Source organism: Falco rusticolus, chromosome 5 (genome assembly GCF_015220075.1).
Source record: "Falco rusticolus isolate bFalRus1 chromosome 5, bFalRus1.pri, whole genome shotgun sequence".
NCBI lineage: Eukaryota > Metazoa > Chordata > Aves > Falconiformes > Falconidae > Falco > Falco rusticolus.
Window position 1 is genome coordinate 29292482 of NC_051191.1, and position 16145 is coordinate 29308626.

At 46.4% G+C, this 16145-nt stretch overlaps 1 protein-coding gene across 2 annotated transcripts in view; it reads right to left on the reverse strand.

Annotated features, from left to right (window-relative positions):
• Positions 1-16145, reverse strand: part of PLXNA4 (plexin A4) — a 456157-nt gene that overhangs the window by 13731 nt on the left and 426281 nt on the right. For both annotated transcript variants that reach the window (XM_037389024.1, XM_037389025.1), the window contains exons 26-30: positions 12041-12144; positions 9745-9844; positions 7166-7356; positions 3177-3346; positions 302-514 (exon numbers count right to left, since the gene is read on the reverse strand). In XM_037389024.1, the coding sequence (XP_037244921.1) occupies positions 302-514; positions 3177-3346; positions 7166-7356; positions 9745-9844; positions 12041-12144 (778 nt within the window). The remainder of the gene's footprint in view (positions 1-301; positions 515-3176; positions 3347-7165; positions 7357-9744; positions 9845-12040; positions 12145-16145) is intronic.

Consider the following 16145-nt stretch of genomic DNA (forward strand, 5'->3'; position numbering starts at 1 on the left):
AGGGCTCAAGCACATCACCTCCCCTTCCTTCCTCCCTCTAGCATTTCTCAACAGTTTCTCCTCAAGAGAAACAGTGATGGCAAACACCTTCAGTTCACACCTCTAAATTTCCATCTCTGTTGCAAGGCACATGGGAATAAAAGGCTAACATGGAGTTTTCCAGTTAGGCAATAACCAAAGAAAAAAAGCCCAGAAGCATCTACCAAAAGCAATACTGATGATGCCTCCTACCTCCATCCCTGAAGCAGAGCCTCGCTGTATCACTTGCTATGTCATTAAGATTTCCAGATCTAAAACTTACCTTTCCACCCAGTTCTTGTAGCTGGGAATGTCCTTGGCGTAGAGAAGCTTGTTGGAGGGTGAGTCTTTGCCCAGACGGTGCTCTGAGGTCGAACAGGAGTCCATGAAAGTCTGAGCCACTACAGAGAGGCAGGCATCTGTGATGCTGTTCTTGTGGATGTCGAAGACGAACTGTGGATTCTTGATCATGTTAACCCAGAACCGTAAAGGCAGGCTGCAAAAGGGATGGGAGGCGGGAAGAGGTGCGTCAGTCAGTGCGTGGTTCACAGGCTTTGTTGTGTGAGGTTACAATGGTAAATGGTGGATGAGAATCAAAGATCATGGTGTGGAGAGAAGGGTTCTGGGATAAGCTTTGATATACAGCAAATTCCTCCCCTACAGGTCTCTGTGGATGGCAGTGGAGTCAGAGAGTGGTTTTTGTTCCTGTTATCCTTACAAACCAGACTTTATCGGTCTTAAAGTCCATGCCATCTTGGTGAAGTTGCACATAAATTAGTGGGAGTATAATTGAGGTGGTTAAAATGACTCCTAACTTCTCTATATTAGGTTGCAATGTAAAGTTGCAGCTGTTGGCTGCTTCCTCAGACAAGGACAGGCCTTGCATCCCCAGAACTTACAGTGAACATTTGTCACTGAGGGACTTGGCTTTCAGCCCTCATAGCAACCCCATGGGATGAGAGGGAGGTAGAGCTCCCAGGCTGAGACCAGGAGTGTTCATGACAAGTACTGTGTGCTGTGGACACCGTGTACTGTCATGCTCCATGGCTCAAGCCCAAGCCCACATATGATCCCAGCACAGTGGGCATGACACAGTTAGTATGTGACAGGAAAACCCCTGTTGCTTCAAGAAGAAAAACCTGGGAAACAAGTGTTGCAACGTTTGAAATGAAAATATACCTGCCCTAATGAAGGACGCAGTCCAAAGACCTTTTTTTGCCCCCTTTTCCTCAAAAGAGCTGTTCATTTGTATAAGATGCCTTGAGGTATCTACCTCCAGCCTTTGCCTCAAGGCTTTCTGTCAAGGTAAATGCATTCATGTGATGGCGGCCTAGGAGCTGTGTCACTGATCACGGAGTCAAACTCTTTGTCAGGTAGACCATTAAGTCTACCTTCAGTGTCTGCACCTTCCTAAGAGGAGGTTATTCTTCAGTTTAACAAATTCACCTGATGTTCAGAGTAAACTGCCCCATTCTTCAATTCTTTCCAGTTGCTCATTACCCCCATGTGTTCACAGCACCATCAAGGAAATCATCTCCAAGTCTGATACATGTCAGGTAACAGCATGCAGTTTGGCATGTTCTGACAGAGGATGACACCACATTTTCCTAAATCACTGTGTGTTCTCCTGAGCCGTCAAAATCAGAGAACAAATGTAAGGAAAGCCCCATGCAGGTGAACCTGTCGCCAAGGTCAGGAGAAGTGGGAAATGTTGGCAATGAGATGTGATGGAATTGAGGTGTGGGGGTGATAGCGGTGGTGGGATTTTTAGGCTGGGGATGGAGGTTAGGGGGAAACCTTTTAGGCTGGGGATGGAGGTTGAGGGAAAACTTTTTAGGCTGGGGGTGAGGGTTGATCTGTTGCAGGAATGAGGAGGATGAGTGAACTGTGCAAAACATCATCTGCAAGTGCTTGGACAGCAAACACAGCCACAGTGAGGATGAGCAGAGAGTGCATGTATGTGTGCCTGAGTGTGTGTATGGGTGTGGGAAGGGGCTGAGGGGGACAGTGTCCCTAGCTGGGAATAATGAAACCCGTGATGTGACTGAGTTAATTTAATCTGATTGAACAGATTTCTTCATACTGCCCCTTTTCTCACACAGGCACACACTCTGCCTTCCCCCCTCCCCCCTTAAATAAACCTCCTGCTCATTTAGTCTGAGTGGCTGCAATCAGCCTTAGATTAGTGCCGCAGATAATGTTAATAATATGCTAATGTTTCATTAGTTGAAAGCCTCTTTGGTGCATGGGGTTTCTTTTTTTATGTCACTGTGCTGTGACGATCTGCCATCAGCATGGATGGTAAAAGGAAAAAATGCATGAGCTGGGAGCCCCATGGCTCTCCTCTGCTGTTCCTTTTATAGTCCCTGTATTTGCACAGGAGAAGGGGAGGGAGCGATTCCCCACAGGACTCTTCCCAACAGGGAGACTCAGCAGAGAGGAGCCGCAGAGATCTTTTCTCTCCACCGATCCTGGCTTTTCTCCGCTGTCCCATTACATGTGTGAAGAGGGACTGCTGCCTGGCAGCTAGAGCAGGGGGCTGATGTCAGACTTTGTCACTCACTCTGAAGGAGGGTCACATCCAGCTCCAGACCCTTTAAGTACTTAATACCATTTGAGATGCTTTCCTGGACTCCAGTTGCCAGGCCAGGAGGGTACCACTGATCTCCTGTGGGTGCTGCACATCCCCTAAGGATGTCTGGGATACCTTAAAATAACGCAGATGGCACTAGATGTTTATGTGTGGGCAAACAAATGGGGCTCAAGCCCACCTCTGACTACAGTGGGAAATCAAACACCCAGCCTAGATGAAGGCAGTGGTGCTGAATCCTCTCCCATGCCTCCCTAGATATTCCTGTGGGCCCGGACACTGCAGCAATTAAACATTTCACCATTTTTCCTCATGAGGTCCCTCAGAAACACTGCCAGCCTCACATAATACAGGGCGAACTGGGACCTGCTTAGCCAAAGCACTCCATCCTTGAGAGCATCTTTTAGATTCTTGGATCTTCTGACTTCCCCATCAGGTTGGGAAGACTGAACCTGGTACTCTGAACCCCACAGCAAGCTCCTCAGCTCCCCCAGAAGCCAGATACCGAATGACATGTCCCCCTACCCTCCTTCCAGTCTGAGACGTGGTATGGGACTGTCTCACTCACCAATTGCTCTTCCAGGTGTGCCGCACGTGGGGGTCATGGATGTTGTGCTTGTCAGCCTGCTCATCCAGGAAATCAAACATGTATTTGATAGCCAGGGGAAGTGCACTGCCACGGTGAGCAGTGCTGAAGATGGTCTCAAAGAGGTCGTCTACAAATTTCTGGAGGGTGCCCTGTTGGGAGAAGGAAGGAAAGAAGAATGTGAGATACCAAATGGGAGAAGGATGTTAAATTATTGTACCCCACTGAAAACAGGGTATGTCTGTGGATCAGGCCGAGAAAGTATGGTTGAAAAGTGGGAGCCATCTGATATTTGCTAAATGTGACGTGAGCTGGAAATTTCAATACAGATGTCTTTAAGCAGGCACGTGCATCCTCACAATATCTGCTACATCTGCTTAGCAGACAGATGTAGTAGGTCAAGGCACTGCCTGTCCTCTCTGCTGCTAGCACTCCTTGCCATGGAGGGTGGCTGAGCTGTGGTGGGACACCTTGCCCCAACTCAGGTATATGGTGATGGTAAAGCTCTGATCTGTTTCCACTAAGATTCCTCTCCTCTGCATCCTATCCTCAACTGCTTTAGTACATGCATGAGGCAAAAACTAGCCATATTCTACGCTGGCTTTCATCCAGGGCCAATTCTTGAGACGGTAATAGAATTCAGGTGACTATAAAGCAGAGCAGAAGGTGTCACTGGGACAAATGGGACAAGAGTGCCTTAAGAGAGACGGCTGTTTAAGATGTGTGAGTAGCATAATAAATAGCACAAACTTCATCTTAATCCCCAAGTGGCCTGCTCATTTTTTACTACCCGTTGGCACAGGATTGAGGCAAACCTTAGAAGCAATGCATGGATGTGTCATGTATTGCTCTGCAGACCTCAGTAATGTCCACTGCAGAGGTCTTCTTATGTTACTCTGGGAGGAGAAACCCAGATCCTGTGGTTGGAAAACCACCCTGGACAAGCCAGTGAGGACAGTTGACCTTTAGCAAGAAGGTGGAGCTGGAATATCAGAGGGTGACCAGGCCTGGAAAAGGGGGCAGCTGAGGAGCTGAGATAACCAGATGAGCTGCAGGCTGGGTTTGGAGGGGAACCATGCAAGGCACGCTTTCCCTGCTGCATTGGGAGGTCTAGCCCATGTCTGAACATCTGCTCTGTTATCAAAGTTCATAAGCATTTATATGTGAACAAACCATGTGGTTGCTAAAATAACCAAAAAGCAATCAGATCTCCAGCAAATCTCCAAAATTTTCCTCTTCTGACAAATCAAACCCTCCCCCTTCTCTGCAGATCCAGGCAAGAAATTCTTCTTACTAAAAACAAAGCACCAGGTGCCACCATGGTGGCTCTAGTTTACATAGCACTAACAAATTCTTAATTAGAAAGCTGGTGTCTCTTGCTGATTCACCACTTGATTTATTCTTTGGGAAACAGAGGCACCTTTTGCTTGTGTGAACTCCTACAGGGTGAATAAAGCCCTGCAGCACATGTCTGACTCAGAAAGGGCCCCTGAGGGGAAATCTTGTTGGTCTGACATGGAAGAGTTGCCCTCAGGTTCAGTTTCTGGAGGGAATTAGTTCTCTACACATTCACCCACACAAACACAAAGAAAACCTCTAAGGCTTTTAGGCAAGAGACTCTAGGTCTCAGAGGTCAGGGATTTACCAGAATAAAAATCATTGTCAGTTTAACTAAGTATTCCCTGGGATTGTATTACCAGCAATTGCACTCTCTCCTCTTTCCCTCCCTCAAATGGTCAGGACGAGAAAAGAAAATTGCTCAGCCCAAGAGAGGAATCAGTAACTCCCCAGCCTTTCTACTCTCTCTGTTACTGTGTAAGTTTTGCAGCTGCTTTCCTGCTACCTCTACAAAAAACAAAACCAAAACCAAACAAAAAAACCCCAAAAAAAACCCCTCCCCTCCCCAAAAAAAAAACCCACCAAAAAAACCCCACAAAACCCAGCCACAAAAAACCACCTCCCCCCAAAAAAACAAACAAACAAAAAAACCCCAAGTGCTGAGTTTGTGATCCGTAACAGAGAGCGATTCAGTGGTGGGGTAGGGGACGTATCCCCAGACAGTGTAAATCAGCACTGGTCCAATGCTTGCTGATTTATACCAGCTGGGGCCCAAGCCCTGGGGAGCATCATTTTCTTTTTACATTGTGTGACCCATAAAAGCATCTTGATGCCAGGGAGATGAGCATGTACCAGGGGCTAAAGACAAAGCCACTTTATCTCCAACTCCCACTGCAACATAGACAGCCTGAGTGAGGCTGCAGGGAGAGTCAGACATCAGAAGCAAAATGAATTCAAGAACAAATGTGCAGGTAAAACTGTATGGTAGGACTTAAGCATGTGATGGAGACCTGTCCGATGAGCAAAGTCAGACAGCGTTTGCATGAAGACATGGAATTGTGTTTGTGCCTATTAACACCCTTACAAGAAATTATAATAGTCAAAAGTTCAGAGAAGGGAGGAAAATTGGGCTGTTTGATCACTGCTTGGTTTAACCCTGCTCAGAAAGGGGTGAGATAGCGCTGTGATTAGCCACACCTGAGCCACAACTACCCTGCAGTTTCCACTTCTGGGATGCATTGAAATAACTCATGTTAGAGAGGTTCGGGTGCAGAGGTGCTCTGTACTGCAAGAGGACAGCAGAAGTGCACAGGGAGCCTATCTCTGATTATACTGCCTTTCTCCCCACCTGCCCTAGCCCCTGTGGGGTGCAAAAGAAGTTGCAGTCTCTTCATTAATGCAGACTTCTCCAAGGAGACCACCATCCACAGGGTGGAAGAGGAAATAAACGTAAACTCAGACAACTGCTTTTGCCCACACTCCTGTAGAACCTTTAGAAGCAAGTCAGGTGGAGGATAGTCTCAGTCGGAGATGAAAGAAGGTGAAGGGCTTGAGATCTTTTGCCAACCCCAGAGAGAGCCAGCTGCAGCAAGAACCAGCCATCCCCTTTGCACGGAAGGGACAGCATAGTGCGGAGTGGCAGCGAGTTCTTTCTGTGCAGACAGTGGCAATTAAACCACTTTCTGTGGCTGCCCCAGAGCCAAAATCCACTGCAATTAGTTATTGTAGTTGCAGCTTAAGTAATCTCCAGTTGTGCAAGTGTCCTCCTCATGATGCTGTATCCCCAGTTACGCTAAACACTCACATACTGCCCCACTACAGAAGTCCTGCAGGCTCTGGCAGGCACCCTTGTAGGAGGCTGCCTTCCAGCATGTTGGGGAATATGGATTGAGCAGATGGGATCTTACCAACTTCCTAAGACAGTCTTTGCCCTCTCTGCAGAGACTTGCCATGGACCATGATGTCTGAGATAGGACATGATGTGTGAGATGTGCCTGGAGATTCAGCTCAGGATGTCCCTGCTCTGCCCCAACCTGACTTATTCTGTATTTTCTCTTCGGAGACCCTGGGCTTTCTATGTCTCAGAGGGGATGAACATCTAACTCTGCTTTCTCTTCTTGGAGCTGCCTACGTATTAGCTACACCACAGCCAACCCCCTGGCAAGTCATCAGCACAAGAACCTTTATGGGCCCAGGGGAAAGGTAGAACACATAATCACAGGTTTGTGGCATAGGACCCCATTTCAGACTGTGAGGTGTGACACATCCTTGGAAGCTGATCCAAGCACATTTTCTCCCTGGGTCTTCATCTGCTCAATTTTGGTACAAACAACAAGCCGGTGTAATTGACAACCCCAGCACCTACCCCTGTGCTGACTTTCTCCAACACTCCCATCGCCCCGAGTTCTTTACTCCTCATTGCTCTCCAATATCCCTTTTCTGACTGCTTTCTAAATTCAGGCTCCTTCCTTACAATGTTTGGAACTCCTTTTGCTTTATTTTCCTTCTGCTCTTCTTGCTTTACCCCTCTTTGGCATCCTTTGAGCAGTCTCTAATTTCTTGTAGGCAAGAAGCTCTAACGCAGCCTTTAAAAAAAAATATTTTTCACTCTCTTCCCCACCCCCACCATGTACCTTGGTGGCAAGTAGTCTTGTCAGGTAGATCTCAGAAACCATCTTGCTGCCCCGGTCACCCTCTTTTTGGTCACCATGCTCATGGTTCTTCACCAAGTGCCACATCTTGACTCCACTTTCAAGGTCAGGAGTGATCATGGGAGTGCGGGAACGGAGGCTGTCTGGGCTGCCTGTGTAACGGATCATGTTTTCTGCAAAGAGAGATGCATGTGTCTCAGCCCTAGTAGCACTTGTATTGGGATCAACAGGTTTCATCAAGGAAATATGCTAATGACATGCCACCTAATAGAAGATTTTTTTCAGAAAGGCAAGAAGAAGACCTCTTCTGTCTGGGTGCGATAGCAGGTACCTCTCCCATTCGGTACATGGAAAGGATGCTCATACAGATTCTGGTGTGGGCTGCTGAGACAATCACAGCTGGTGAGTTCACCCTGGAGAGACATTAGTTTGGGTCTCCAAACTGGGAAGGTTGTAGTAGTGCTGTAACGTCCCTGCTCCCACAAGCTCCGTGTTTCCATATTAGTATTAAATAAATTTCCATCAACTAACTTGTAATGTTAGGCAACACAGGTATATCTCCTGGTGAAATTACAAGGCAAGATGGAGAAGCCCCCAAATGAGCTGGATGGGCCAGGCCTTATTATCAAAGCATCACCTAATGACCGAGTGATTAGCTCAGCAAAGACAAGGGTTGTCAGCCAAGCCAGACATGACATCAATGTCTGCACTATTAAATTAGAGCCTCAAACACTGACTTTCAGTTGCCTGTGCTCTTTACCTCTTATCACAATCCCTGGCAAAGCTTTGGCCTGGGACAACTGGCACTGTCAGTGTCAGACACTGCCCAGGACTCGTTCAGGGGAGAGTACCAACTACTCATGGTAACCAGCACGGCTAAGTACAACTTGTTTTACCTACATGGTTGTTAGTCGTACCATGTCATGCTGCTTGGCATTATGGCCAGCAAACAGGCCACGGCCTGTTTGCATAGTAATATTGATGCAGCTAACGTGACCTCTTGTCTAGCTCCCCATCCCCAGACTCAGGAGGAGCTGCCTCCTCTTCCCCCTTTGGCATCAAAGCAATCCAATAACTCCTGCCCAGCCATCCTCTTCACTCCCTGCTCCAAAATCTTGTGTTGACCAAAAATAAACCAGAACCCCAGGTGGGCCTGCAGAAATTTCCTCTCCCAGGACACCTTTAGCCTCCAAATTTTACCTCTTGAGTGTAGGCATGAGGCATTCCCCTCTCCCTGACCTTCCAGCAATGCTGCAGAGTCTTTTCCGACCATAATTAACACAAGAGAGTTGCACCTTTCTGTAGCAAGATCTGAATCAGCCTCATTAATGCATTACCAATCCCTACATCATAATTATCAGATGGAATATCCTTTTTCTCTCTGGATGCTGTTTTCTTAATTGCAATTAACAATCACTTCTGACCCACCATATCTTCTCACCCTGCATTCTTCCCCACTCCCTCCTCCTGAAAAAGCAAATAGCAAAAGAATTAAAGAAATCCAACAGAAATTAACCCCTCTGAAGTCTTCCTTTTCAAAGGTCACTGTGTCTTTCAGTAATTGCAACAACATGGCAAAGAGGATGAATATTAATAAGGTGTGCTGGATTGCTTATGTCCTTGGAGAAAGAGGAAGGGGACTCCTCTGGACACTGAGGAGGTTTACTTTCCCTCAAGCTAAAAGGAGTAAGAAGAACTGGAGATGCTTTCATAAATTAAAAAAAATAATAATAATAAACTGATCTGGCAGTTGCATCCAGGTTGGAGGGTGGTTTTCAGCACTCTGCACACTGGAGATGCTTTGCCTTGCCATCCACCATCATCATAGTGAGACATGTCCTGGGCTGCAATTCTGGTGCAGGGGAGAGAGGTCTGTGTTGGTGTGAGAGACTCAGGAGGTCTCTGTTTGTCTCTACAGAAGACTTTCCACCTGGTCTCTATTTCACAGCTGTCTCATTCTCAGTTGTCTCATGGGTAGAGCGGGAACAACAATCCACTGCCTTGAGATATACTGATACAAGACCTCAGTAAGCCATTTTTTTTTTATTATTGCAGGTGCAAATTCCCTTGGGATAATAAGATAGCTGGGTGGGACATACAACACCCACACTGGGATATATCTGTAGACAGGTCTATACCCTGTGTAGGTTATGGTTGCTCATCTGTGCCACAGATTCTCCTTCACAAAAGACCATGCTGCAAGGACTTTGACCGCCAGAATGACTCAGCTCATACAGTGTGCAGTGCTTCTCGCTTGCCTCTCCCTATGCAAACTCTAAGAGCAAGACTGAGAGATTGAAAATGCAGGCAGCTAATTATATATGCTCCTCCTTTTATTAATGAGGGAGGAGAAGTACTTCCTAAGAGCAATCCAACCAGCTTGGACCAGGTGCCAAAGTTTTAGATGAATAAATCCTCTCCTGCCATCCCTCAAGCAATCTTATCAACTAGTCATCTGCCTATCATTCTGTCTGCTGGTGCTCAGTGTCTTGTAATCACCATGATGTTTGGGATCTCTTCTCTGGTGCTCTCTCAATCCATATCAGCACACAAATCCTTACCATACTTGCTGGCTGATGTCCGGGAGACAGTGGAGTTGTTGACTGCATTGTAGGCAGTGACTTGCTTGGAGACTAAAGCTACCACAGATCCATCTGGCACCTGTAAAGAAAAAGGGACTTCGTCAATAAGCTTCTGAAGACTGGCTGAGGAGCATTCCAAGGACAGCAGACATTCAAGCAGCAGAAGCTGAGCCATAAACCAGTGCCACTGTAGATAGGACAGTAGTTTTGGCCCAAAGCTTCAAATACTTTCTTCCGTGTGTCTATTAACAAAAAAAAAGGGACAAAATCTCCTGTTACACTGCTGGAAGCTTGCACTTGGGCAATAGCACAACTGACGATAAAGCAGGCTCCGCTCCACTGAGGTCCTGATTCCAAGTTCAGTGACAATGACGCAAGTCTATGCACTAACCTTACTAAAGCTGACAGCACATTCTTCCCAAAGAAGCTCTTATGCAGAAAAGGAGTGTGAGAAGAAGAAAATAATCTGAGCTATTTCAAACACCAAGGGTGGGCTGTCCCATAAGGATGATAAAACTGATGTGAAATCCTCTATCCCTTCCACCTCAATTGCAGATGATATCTAGGTACCTAGCTCAGAAATGGGTACCTCCATTTCCCACTTTGATCGTGTCAACCTCTCCATGTACAGCCTCCCCCTTCCGCGTTACAAATGTACTGCTGGGCTGAAGTGACTACCACAACTTCTTTCTCTTTGCCGTGTCAGAGGGTCTCAGAGAGGTGAAAGCAGCAGGTTTGGGGTGGCTGTGTTCCAGGATGTCATAGGACAGTGTTTCAAAAGACAACAGAACTTTCTGAAATAAGCCAGATTTTCCATAACTACAACAAGGCGATTCATGTGGGTCCCATATTAGAAATGTTAACAAGCCAGTGGCTCAGAGGAGCCATATCATGGATATCTGTGATAAATAAGACACCATAAAAAGGAGATCGGTGAAAAAAAATCCTGCTAACGTCTAACTCTTGTGTGTAATTAGCACTTGCATAGAGTTTTTCATCTTCAAAGCACTGCAGAGGCTAATTAAATAGCCCCTCAGCAATCATGGAAGGCAGTTATTGGCTCTTTATAGTTTTAGCCCCAGAGTACAGAAGGGGAAACTGAGGCAAAAGGACTATCAGTGTCTGTCCCAGCATGTTCCATGTCTGCCCTCAGGACAGTCAGGGTAAATGGTGTAAAGCTCAGCATCCTGGCAGCTGAGGACCTGTTCTGCCCCAGCTAATCCATATAGCTAGGAGCTTGTTGCCTGAAGCAAACAACTGGAAAAAAACACAGAAGTGAAATAAAATTATGCCTGTGGTTTATTGGTGAAATAAAATTGAAAATGTCCCCACTCCTCTTGAAAAAAAGTATTCTGGAGTCAGCCAGCAATGCTTCAGTCAATCCGAAGTGAAAAGTTTTGTTTCCTTTTCAAATTATTGCTTGCTGTCTCCTCAGGTCAGCTCTTAAATAAATAAAAAAAACAACAAACAAAACCAAACCAAAACCACAGAAATCTTGTTATGAAATGTAGACTGCTGAGGTGTGATTGAGGAAACAACAAAATTGTTAGCATTGGATTAAACTTAATGAGGTGCTTTTTTTGGCTTCTTTTTTTGGCAAGAGGTGAAGGAGTGAGGGAGCTTTTGACCAAAGCTCAATTTTTCATTAAATCTGCTACTTGTGTAAGATATTTTTGGACATCTTTAGCACTCTCTTATGGACCTCAAGGACATGCGGAGATAAAGGGAAGCCCTGTCCCAAAGCGTGTGACATGGATCAGGACAGGGGTTGAAAACAAGTGTTCCTAGGTCAGTGACAACCCCACTGCACTATGGTCTTCAGTCACGCTGCTTTCCTCCTCCTTCTTCCTGACACCAAACGTTCTTCCCTTCCATTTTTCTCTCTTCCATCCTTCTGAACTCTCCTAGCATCACAAGGCCATTGATGCACAGGAAAAAGGGGCACGGAAAGGCTTGCTTTCTGTTTGTCTACATGAGAAAGGTTAACTCGTGTTGTCCTCATGTCCATATCTCCTCTTCACATCCTTCACTCACCAGGGATGCCTCTCCTTTGAGAGAGATGGAGGATTTTTTCTTCCCTTGGCTTAATCTCTGGTGTTGTGCAGGGTAAGTACTACAAGAACAGTGGAACAGGATGGATGTACTCAACACAGGCGCTCTGCCCAGTTATTGCCCACTCAACTATTGTTTACCTTGTGTCTTAGAGAATAACACTTTGCCCTTCTTGCTGTTTTCTTAGCTGATCTACCTTCTACCCATCCTCTCACACAGTTACCTGATAGTGTGCCAGCGTGTTGAGTCTCTTCCAGTCATTCTCTATCTTGGTTGTGATGTCTTCATCCTGAAGGATCATCCTTGCCCCGCTTGCTTGCCGCCACTCTGCAAGAACAGGGACATTGAACTCTGATGTGCAGAGCCTCTGATAGGGGATACAGCCCAGTAATCCCTGTGCCCATAACTCTTGTAGTCACACATGTGAAGGCTGCATCCATGTAGCAGCACATCAGTCATTGCCTTTACCCACTGTCAGATGCCTCCAACCACGCACAACATACGAACGCACAAATGTCCAGAGCCCTCTTTCCAGAGGGAAAGAGAAGACAGATAAACCATTAAAAGTTCAGAGAGACGGTTCAGGAAAGTATGCAAAAATCATAGCCATATGGCAATGTTCAAAGTCACGTCACAGATTATCCAGACTGGTTTCTCTACCCTTGATAAAATGATATTGCGATCACAAAACCACTTCTCCACAGGGAACACCCACTCCTTGAAAGAGTGATGCCACACAGAGGTCAGAACCTAGAGCAGTTGCTTAGGGAGATGAGAGATCCAAGGCTAGGGCACAGAGAGGGCTCCCCTGGGCAAAGCAGTGTCTTGCTCAGCTCTCAGTTCATCTCCATTAGTGCTCACACAACACTTCTTGCTACTGGAATCCAGAAGTGCTGGAGAGCAGGAAGCCTTTGGCTTCAGGCACAGTAGAGGGACAATGGAGAAGAGAGCCTGAGATGGAACAAAGACCCTGCTCCACGGAGCATGTAATCTCTACCAGCCTTCAGCAGCATACCTGTGGGAAGAAGGGCTCCAGTTTCTGACCACATCCAGTTCTCCAGCCTCCACCCTGAAATAATGAATGCTTCTTTCCTTCTGCAGCACTGGAGCGCCCTGTCACTTCCCAGGGTACCACCTTTTGTTCAAATCTTGAAGGATGCTCCATGTGGAGGAGCACTGAGGACTCACACACTTGTGTATAGACAAGGAACACATAAACACAGCCAAAAGGAAAGAAATGTAGTATCACTGGTGACAATAGGGAAAGCTGTGCTTTAACCACAGACAACCTGGACCATCCAAAGCTATCTTTCTGGTTGTCGTGTCTCAGTCACAGTGACCTAGCCACACAGAGTTTAGCCAGAGTCAAAGCAGAAAGTCTATTCATTTGCAGGAGTTAATTAAAATGAACTCTTGGATATGGAGACATCACCTGCCACCCCTGCTTATTTCTCCTAATATAAAAATGCAAGGACTGTTGCAAATTTCTTTTGGTTTCAGCAGTATTCTTATCACATAATTAAAATGTATTGGGGAAGCTCCCCTTGCCTTTATTATTCATTTAAATTAGCACAAAGAGGTCAGCTGCTGTGTTTATTGCTGGGTGTTACTTTGGCTGGAGATACTCAGAGAGTAAGCAAAGGTCATGTTGGCTAAGCACTGATCCTGCAGTGCCCTTCATTTACTCCAGTGCCTTAGATCCTCACCTGTATTACCTTTGTGATATCCAAGGATGATGCTTTCTGTTCATTCCCAGCTGGACTGGATTCCATGAAGGTAACTGGTCTCAGACATTGCCTCAAAGAGCACAAAATGTTGAAATTTGGGCTGTGCTGGGAAATTGTGCTCTTGCTAAGTGCCCCACAGAATGCCAAAGCCAACTCTACTGTCACAGTGTGTCCCTTATGTGCCTTCCTTATGGTCCCTTGGGGACGGTGTCTCTTTGATGTCTATCCTTCAGGGCTCTGCATGTTGCTGTCATCCTCCTCTCTCCTCACTCATCTTTGGGGAGAGACACACACTCATGTAGTGTTTCAGGGAGGCGGTGCAGAGGTTCTCAGTGTTGCACTTGGCTCTGCCATGAGTTTTCCTCATCCTGTGCTTTATTTGTATTCAAGGCTGGACAAGCTCCTCATAGCAGAAGAAGCTTTCCCTCTGCTCCAGGGGAGCTGGAGGCATGGTAGGATGTCCCCCCAAGCCCTTTGTGCTCCTGCAGGGAGACAGAGGATTGCCAAGGCCTTCCCCTTGGCCTTCCTGCAGAAAGGGGCCATGCGAGGAAGAGGAAGGACTAGTCTGACTCCACACAAGAGCTACTTTCCTGAGCAAGACAAGGAGAAAAACACCCTGCAGAGCTTCAGTTTTGCAGCCCATTTGCACTGACCAAATACAAATTGCTACATCATGCATCTGAGGAAAGACAGGGAAAGGTCCCCCAGCTATGGTCCCCCAACTCTTCCTAGTTTCACAGGAGCACTCCACACTTCCCTTCTCCATGAGTGCCAGCTGGCAGCTCAGTGGTCTTGCAAGGAAAGGCAATGGCTGGGAGCAAGGGAATGGGAAGGAAGGGTGCAAAGGAGGAGAAGGTGACCCTGACATCTGTATTCACAGCACTAAGTGAAAACTGTTAGCTTTTTCCTCGCTGGCAGCACCCTGTCCCCTCTCTCATCAGATCTGCGCACTCCTCTGCGAGCTGGCACAAAGGAGAGACATACTCCAATCCAATTTGTTACACTTCCACCTTCCAGAGAAAGGGGGAGGGAGGTAAAAAAATCCCATTATCTTTATCAAGCCTTCCAATCAGGAGCAGCGGTAAATGCAAACTCAGGAGACAGCTGCTGTGAAGCTTTTATATTTCATTCAGCAGATAGTGTATCTTTTTATTGCACGCAGGAATTACTTCTTTTTTCTTTTTTTTTTCTTTTCTTTTTTTTTTCTTTTTTTTTTTTTTTTTAAGAAACAACCTTTCTATTCAACTTGACTCGGAAAAAGGAATTCCAGGAGCCTTTGATAAAAAGCTGCTTCTCTGAGCTGTAGCAATGCCTGGCTAGGGAATGACTGTGGGGAGATGGGGACATGTCTTCCTGCACCTCAAATACGTTAGAAAACGTTACACCCTCAAGACGCCCATTGAACAAAGGAGAAAAGTGTAACAGAGAGAATATTTTTCAGGGGTAATTGAAATACCCAGGTGGATGAATATGTGCCAGCTCACTCCAAGTGCCTTCATTTGAGCTAGTCATCATCAGTTACAGCATCCTTTACAGGCATTTCTATGTCATAATGCACACAATCCATTTCAGCCAACTGCTCATGCCATATACTGTGCTTCCTACTCCTTTCCTAAACACCCAAAGTCTCCCGTGAAGGGCTGTGAAATGGTTTGTGGCTGACTTTGCACAGCAATGGCGTGTGGAACAAAAGCATGTGGCTTACCCAAGCTTGATCCCTATTTCATGACCACTTGTGCTTGTGGAGGATTAGCTTGAAGAGCTGGGGAGGGGTGCCTTTAGTCTTTTAAGTATTTTTTCACTTCCCAGCAATTTCCACGTGAGAGACAGATTGGCATGGAAACAGGGGAATAAACTTTGTCTGTATGCTGCAGGCACCAGTACAGCCAGGTGGGTAAGAAACAAAAATGGGTAAACGTCTAGTATGTGATGATCTCTAGGAAGAGAGGAGAAACTCAGCTCTGTTTCTGGGGTGGAGAAAGGACTGCCATGGCTGGGGGAAAAAATGTTTGTATCAGAACACATAGATGGAAGATGCCTGTGGAACATTTCATCCTGTATATGGAAGCTGCCTGCCTCACTGTATATATACTAGAGTTAGACCCAGTTTAAATGCCTCCTAAAGGCTGAACCTCGCATCCCAGCACCGCACCACACGGAGGCAGTGAAAGCTGGCCTGACACGGCTCACAGGAGCCTAAGGCAGCATCACCGAGTGGAAGACAGTCAGCCTAGCAGCTCCCATCACCTCAGCCGTCCCTTTCAAAAAGCAACTGAAACACGGGGAAGAGTGAATGCCTCAGCATGAAGCCAAATTCCTGGTTTGTGATCCTCACACCATAATGCTTTCCCAAAGGTGGGGTATTTTATTTATGGTGAGGGCTTTAAAAAGTAGTAATAACAAAAATAGCCACTGTAGAAAGAAGCCTTTACTCAGGGGGCTGCAATTTGGGCTTTGGACTAAAATGTAACCTCAGGGTGTCCAAAATAAGTGCTTTCAGCTGACAACCCCCTCCATGAGTTGTCTGGGTAACTGCCAAACATTATGACATTTGCGACACATACAAGTCACTCTGCCTGCAGCTACCCTGCATTTAACAAC